Source organism: Octopus bimaculoides, chromosome 23 (genome assembly GCF_001194135.2).
Source record: "Octopus bimaculoides isolate UCB-OBI-ISO-001 chromosome 23, ASM119413v2, whole genome shotgun sequence".
NCBI classification, from domain to species: Eukaryota; Metazoa; Mollusca; class Cephalopoda; order Octopoda; family Octopodidae; genus Octopus; species Octopus bimaculoides.
In genome coordinates, this window is record NC_069003.1 from 25645875 (window position 1) to 25653748 (window position 7874).

Below are 7874 nucleotides of genomic sequence, written 5' to 3' on the forward strand. Positions count from 1 at the left end.
TTTATATTGCTCGAAGAGAGAAAATATTTTAAAACATGCAGTTGATGATGCCTGTAAAGCCAATTGGTGGAAGTAACACATGTTTCACCCCTATTAAATATCCTGTGTGATATATATATATATATATATATATATGAACATAGTGATACTGTAGCAGGATATTAATTCATTTCATAAGTAAATGGTTCATGAAAATGTAAAATGTCTATAAATTTTAAGTTATAGAAATTAAATTATGACTGGTTAACTCACTCTACTGATCGCCAAAAGGTTCCTGATTGCTCCAGTAATTTCTAATCTTGGGTAACTGTCTAATACCTATAATAATATTTATGGCAAAAAATGCCCGTATTTCTACGGTTGTAGGAAACCACAAGCTATCTTTTTTCCAGCTTGTTTTCATTCTGCGTAACTTTGTTTCCGCAGTGATCACTTCAAACAAGCATGTAGCAATGTAGAGGAGAGGGTTAATGTAGTACTGATAGGGAAGAAGTAAGTGATGAAAATGTATTTCAGCATTGTACAATACTTGAGATCATTGATTTGTTCTAAACAAACGATTGACTATGATGACACTTGTTGGATATGTGATTGTCTGTGAAATCGATCCCTTGGCTGTCTGAGTCCACCTTATCTCACTTCATCCCTGTGTTGATAGTGAGGGTTAGGGTCCTGTTGACTGTCTTAATCACAATTTGATAATTGTTTTGCTACCCATAGTGGCTAGCTAGTTAGCAATTTGTGCTGCACTGGGTAAATGACTGGTATAGCTCTAGCGATACTGTTGACATGTGTATAGCCTGTTATTTTTATAGACTAGTATTGGGAACTTTAGCTTTTAAGAACAAATCTTGAAATAATACTGAAAATAGTAAGCTCTAGCATTTTTGTTGTCTTTCTTTCATAGGAAGAGTGCTCTACATATGGACTATCATTTTCTACACCAGTGGTCACTTCAATTTGTCTGTGTATGTATATATGCACATACACACATCTATGTTCACTTAGTAGTAACAGTAGGCTTGATTGTATAAAATAACGATTAAAATAATTTGCCATTTGAGTCTGTTCTGTATAAGTTGAATTGTATAAAATGCTTATGATTTATTTTGTAACTGATATTTTCTGAGAAATGTAAGAAGGAAATATTTAGTTAATCTAAAGGATCACAATAATTACAAGGCATATAATTTCTCAGCTATGAGGTTTACCTTGCCCTCTCTGATATTGATGAGACATTTTTTTATACGCATTTCTGAGCTTTGAAAGAATATGCTTTTGTATTTATGTGACCCCCAATTTTATTGTCGAAGCGTTGTTACATATTTAATAGATGGGGATGTTGAAATATTAGATATTCATATCACTATGAATATCTAATAAATATATACATGTATTTATATATTATACACACACATTACAGAGGGATAAGAATTGGACTATTATAGGAATAAAATTACTCTTGAAAGTGTATGTAGCTGATAGGTTTAGATGTCTTTTCTGACACTGACTGAATGGCAATAGTTCATAGCCTTGCTTCAGGGATCTGATGTTTGAAGAGGTTTAAACTGGTTACGTTTTGGTAGTTGTTTTCTATCCCTAAACAATATTTAGGGTTTAGATAATTACAAGGACTGACACTTAAACAATTGGGAAATAGATGAAAAGCTTGGTGAGTGAGCATGGCTGGAAAGTGGGTACTAGGATAGGAGTATGTCATGTAGAAGATGCTAATATTGGTCAAAGGCAGATGAGATAAACCTGAAATGCTAAACCTTGATTAAATATGGAATACAATGGGTGAGTAGGACTCATCAACGCTAAGAACTTGTTTTGTTAGACCTCATCAGCCTAAAGTGACATGTTTACTAGAGAAGCCTATCTGTTGGACTAAGATGACAATTTCATTTAATTTTGTAGATTGGAAGAGAGCTGCACACTTGTATCCCATGATACATTTGTACGATATCTCTTCCTACATTAACTATGACAGTTGTAGGACACCGGTCATTATTTTGTGTATGAACTGGTGATAAATACCTGTTACATTCGTGTTAGATATTCAGCTTTAATATAACATTTGGCATGACCTGTCCCATTAGGAAGAGACCAAGAGAATATATCTGGAATGATTTGTCTACCATTCCAATATCTGAAACAAAGATGAACCCTTTAGTATTTAGATCAGCCATATCTAGCCCAAATATTCTACCTGTTTTATGTTCAAACCAGCTAGATCTCACCTCACACCTTCTCTTTCTGACATTGATGAGACATTTTTTTATATGCATTTCTGAGCTTCTAATGAATATCTCTCTGTAAATTCTTATTCTTAGTTAAGGCTTATGTAACTAAAATGCCCACCCCCATGTAGCTGTAGTTAACTCAAATACACTTCCCATGTGTAAATTCTGAAAAGTAGAGACTTTTGACTGAATGGGCATAATTTCATATATGGAAATGGTGCTTCTATTATGAAATTCAAGATGTATTGGTTTTATTAGTGTTCAATCTGTAGATTGAACACTAATATATCTGAGGTGTGTATATAGCTCATTGTATATCTGTATTTGTCTCTTTGACATTGTGTGATAGTTGCCACCATACTAGATGTCATTTCCAATATTTCATGAGCATATCTGGCCATGGAGAAATATTACCTTGCTTGAAATCAGGAAGGGCATTCAGCCATAGGACAGTAAACTCTGCTTGACCCATGCAAGTATGAAAAAGTGGACGTTAAAATGTGTGGAATTTTTTGTATTTATGAAGGACCTGAACGTGATTGTGTAATATGTTCAGAAATTTGTGTTTATTTTTTTAAGACAAACCCTGTCAGTTTGTTTATTGGAAAAGAGCTGCACACTTGTACCCTATGGTACATTTGTACGATATCTCTTCCTATATTAACTGTGACAGTTGTAGGACACTGGCCATTATTATCTTGTGTATGAACTGGTGATAAATGTCTGTCACATTATTTTGTGTTAGATCAATGGATATTCAAAGAATTTATTAGAATTTTTAGGTACATTTTGGACCTACCATTTTGGTATTAACACTTTAATATATTTTGGTACTGAAGATAGGGTTTTGCTTAAGTTGATGACGGCTGGTGAAGTAATAATAATGAAACCTGATTAGGAAAATTTAGTGGTTAATGGATTTCATTTTCTTGTCAAAGTAAGTAAGCATAGAGGATTGTGATTTTAAATTTTGGTATTGGTACTGTGAACAAAACAATTGATGTAAAGAGAGCTAAAAGATAAATCATTTAGAAACTACTATTAGGAGATGAATAACTGTGCTGTTTCAATTACAGAAAGATAAGGTTTTATGAAACTAGTCTTAGTTGAGGAACTCGGTTTCAGCCTGTCAATGGTATATTTAAAGTATTTTATTGACTATAGTCTACTATTGTTATACGAAGGGAGATAACTATAGTTTAACCATATTTTTAAATAATTTCTCTTGCTTTCTGTAATTTTGTTTCTCATCCCTCTGTTATATGCTTATTTCTCCGTTGGGTGCCAAATGGATGGCTTCAAAATGACTGCACCAAATCGTCCATTTGTTATTTCATTGTACCTTGTGATATAATGGAATCGTTTGAAATATCAGACTGGAGTAATTTGTTTTCCTTTGCAACATTTATGAATCTGACATAATGGTTTACTGTTTTTTAGATATTAAAATTGTAACGTTTTCCATGATATTCTACACAAATAATACTTTAGATGGCTTTTGCGAAGCATATAATTTCTCAGCTATGAGGTTTACCTTGCCCTCTCTGACATTGATGAGACATTTTTTATACGCATTTCTGAGCTTTGAAAGAATATGCTTTTGTAGTTTCTTTGTGGAGCTTAATTAGAATTAGATCTTTTGTTTCAATATATTATAACTAGAATACATTTTAAACATAAATGTTCCTTTCATAAATTTATAGAATTTCAAATCTAATAGCTAAGTTATTTAACCCTTTAGAATTTAAACCGGCCATATCCGGCCAAAAGTATTCTGCCTGTTTTGTTCAAACTGGCCAGATCTGGTCCCTCACACCAACCCTACAATATTGTTTTAAAAATTAACAGCTACCTCATCAAAATTCATAGCTACAAGGTAATGTATGATTAGTTCAAAACAATGTGGATAAAAAAAGCATTAATTTTGGAAGAATAATGCAAACACTAAAGGGTTAAATTTTGTGATATCATCTAACATGATAATATACTGAATATTGAGAAAGAAAGGAGTGGGTGTATGTGGTGAAAGCAGTATACTAGATTTTTAGTTACTATTTCAAGGTTTCTGTGATTTCCGTATAAATTAACTGTGATGACAATCGTTATTGGTATTGAATTTTCTGTGAAATATACCCCTTGGCTGTCTGAGTTACTTGAAAATATGGCAGAACAAATATTAGTGAAAAAGCAATTGTTTACTGTCAACGTAATGTGACAGACCCATTAAGGGAGTCATACTGCTGCTATTTAGCCCTAGGAAGCTAGACCGCTTCCTGTTGGCCTTGACACATTTCCTGTGTCCTTATATTTGTGAAGCTTCCTAGGGCTAAATAGCAGCAGCATGATTCCCTTATTGGGACTGTCACATTAAGTTGACAATAAACAACTGCTTTATCGTAACACTGCTGCTTATGTCTCTCTGTGAGATTTATAGTTAGATCATTTCTAAATATTAGTGAAAATCATATGAACTGAATTAGGTCTGTATATGTATTTTTTATATAGTAATAAGGTTTGACTTGCAGCTGGAAATTTTAAGGTTCTCTTGTTTGAAGAATATAAATTATAGAAATATTAACTCGCAAGTAGCTTCCAGTAATTTCTCAAACGGAATCTTGCTATCTTTGTTGTAAAATGCTGCATTTTATTAATTAGGGCACTAGTTCAATAATAGTCGATTATGTAGTTGCTTTGATATGATTTGTTATGTTAGTTTTGGGTTATCTTCTGCTTTTTTCTATACAAGTTCACTATGAAGTTATTGTTTTTTGTATAACTTATCCTCACTGTATTTGAACCTTTGCATTGTATGGTTTGTGCTGAGGCCAAGCAACAGTGGAATATGAATACCAGTTCTGAAACCTTGGCATCCTCACTGATAGGGTTGTTGATTTGGAAACTGTTCACATGATTATTCTCTTGTTTATAAAAATACCTGATTACAAATTAAACGTGGCTAAATTTCATTGTGTATTTTTCTTCAGGTCAAGATATCCAACCCAAGAGGGATCTAACACGTTTTGTAAAATGGCCCCGTTACGTGAAGATCCAAAGGCAAAGGGCTGTTCTTTATAAACGCCTCAAAGTTCCACCACCAATCAATCAGTTTAGGCAGAATCTTAGCAAAGATTTAGGTAAGTCCAGTTTTATTTTGATTTGAGAAGATATACTTGCTATGTTGAGGTTGAGGAAAATTTATGAAAATATATATAAGCAACTCTTGATTATGTAATAGGTATTTTGGTATACTTTTGATGACTTGACAAAATCGAAACACTTCAATTCGGCTGCTTCCGTGGAAGCACATGTCAACTGTTAGTTGACGAAATGGGAGAAGGAGAAGAAAGCTAATCAGTTGTACGTGTGTGCTTGTTCTTGTCTGCCTGTTCTGTTATGTATTTATGTGTTGTGGAATATAGATAACGTAATTATGCCAGCAATGTCTCATTTTAAACTTGAAGGGAAAAAATCATTACATATTTGTTCTTACCTGCTTCACGCCAAGCAGAAATATTGCAACATGCATGGAGAAAAGGAGGGACTATACAATGCATTTTATGAATTTCATAAAAAAACATTCTTGAAGTTTAAATTATACAGTATAAAGCTGCCTTCGCTATATCTATAGTGTTTTGATTTTATCGAGTTATATCAAAAGAATACCGGTATTTTTCGAAAAGGAATAAAAAAATTGTCCTGACTAGAGAGGGGTCGAAATAGCTATTACTTGGTACCTGTCCCCATGCTGCCACTGAGTACTCTTATACTACTGTAACTGACTGACCATACCGTGGTATATAACTTACAGCTAATGCAGTACCAAGCTTGATCAAGGTAAACTGTGCCCCCAGTTTACTTTTCATAAAGAAATTATTAGGATTGTGCAAGTGTATAAAAAAAGTAGTCTACATTGATAATCATGTACAAGTGTATTTACCATAGAATGTTTATAGCAGTGTTTCTTAACCTTTTGACCTTTAAAATAGTGTGTGTGTATATATATATATATAATGTTGTCCATAAATTGCAGACATCACTAAATATATCCTCAATGGTTATATTTTTTGATAACATAATAGGTTAGATAGGATGATGTCTATATTACAATAGCCAATAATATGTTGTGCATGTATAGTAATATTACAATCATGAAATTAGTATTAGCTTATCTCACTCTTTCTCATGGAACCTTGGGAAACCCTGGTTGAGAAACGCTGGTTTATAGGTTCGTATTTGTCGGTAAATCTATAAGTCCTGTAATTGAATCCACCCAGAATGTAATTAGGTTGGATTTTAGTGCAATTACTTTAATGTATTGTTTTTTTGTTCCAAATTGCAGCAACTCAGATGTTTAAACTTCTGGACAAATATCGTCCAGAAACCAAGCATCAGAAAAGAGCACGTTTAAGGGCTCGTGCCGAGAAACGAGCTGCAGGTAAAACAGATACACCAACAAAACGCCCCCCTGTTGTTAGGTCTGGAGCCAATACTGTGACCAGCCTTATAGAACAGAAAGCAGCCCAATTAGTTGTCATTGCTCATGATGTTGATCCCATTGAGGTAGGTGTTTCCCCTAACTGCATTAGGTTTATCTATATGTGCGTATGTTCCTTATGCATTCCAAAGCAAAAGATTCAGTAAGCTTTTGGCTACCAACTAAACTATTTTCATACAAAAAATTAAGATTATCATTTTTCTTTTAGTCACCTATCATAAATGACATCTTTTACCACCACAATGATGTCACATTTTCTATATGTGTTCGTGTGTTTGTTGCGTACATTAGGCTGATGACTGACAAGTATATGTGTGTAATGGTGTTTGTGTCTGTCTGTATACATACATTTTTTTGATGACTGACACAGGTAGACGCACACACGGAAAGATATGTGCTGATACTGAAAGTTATGAGTAAGTTTCATTAGAAAGTGAAAATAGCTTCACTCTTTCAATTTCAACCAAAATTACAGTATTCAATTACAAGACCAATGTGTGAATAATGAAAGTAATGTTTCTCCGAATTAGTCACATATCTGTATTATAATAAAGTTGCTTAGGTGATCTCTCATTTTGATTTGCAGAGCTGTCATGTGTGTTAATTAGCTTAACTGTTATAACTCTCCAGCATACAAGTGTTTAACTATAGGATGAGATAAGTGATGTTAAGACTTGGATAATGATGAAGTAAACATGTCAGATCCCTGCATGGTGATAATACAATCACTACCAACCGAGATCTCTGAGTCCAGTTTTAACTGTTGTGAATGATATGAGCGATTATCTTTCTTGAGCTTTGTTATAGCAACTTAACTAGATATTAAAAAAAATTTAATGCATAACTCTTTTTGGTACCAACTTACCTGAGATAGTCTCTATATAAATTTTCTGTTTAAAATTGAACTAAATTAAAATCTTTTATATGTGTTTGTGTGTTTGTTGCATACATTAGGCTGATGACTGACAAGTATATGTGTAATGGTGTTTGTGCCTGTCTGTATACGTACATTTTTTTGATGACTGACACAGACAGACTTACACAGGGAAAGATAGGCTTGAGGTGTGTGTTAATGGTATGTCTGTTATAGTATATATATATATATATATATATATATATATATATATATATAT

The 7874-nt window shown here is 33.2% G+C and overlaps 2 protein-coding genes across 2 annotated transcripts in view; one reads left to right on the plus strand and one right to left on the minus strand.

The window, feature by feature from the left end:
• Positions 1–7874, minus strand: part of LOC106877273 (mediator of RNA polymerase II transcription subunit 22) — a 38108-nt gene that overhangs the window by 15351 nt on the left and 14883 nt on the right. The gene's annotated exons all lie outside the window — the stretch shown is intronic.
• LOC106877269 (60S ribosomal protein L7a) overlaps positions 1–7874 on the plus strand; it is a gene marked incomplete at its 5' end in the record, with an annotated part of 18120 nt that overhangs the window by 5195 nt on the left and 5051 nt on the right. Inside the window, 2 exons of the mRNA XM_052976109.1 lie at positions 5231–5380; positions 6586–6806. Coding sequence (XP_052832069.1) covers positions 5231–5380; positions 6586–6806 — 371 coding nt within the window. The remainder of the gene's footprint in view (positions 1–5230; positions 5381–6585; positions 6807–7874) is intronic.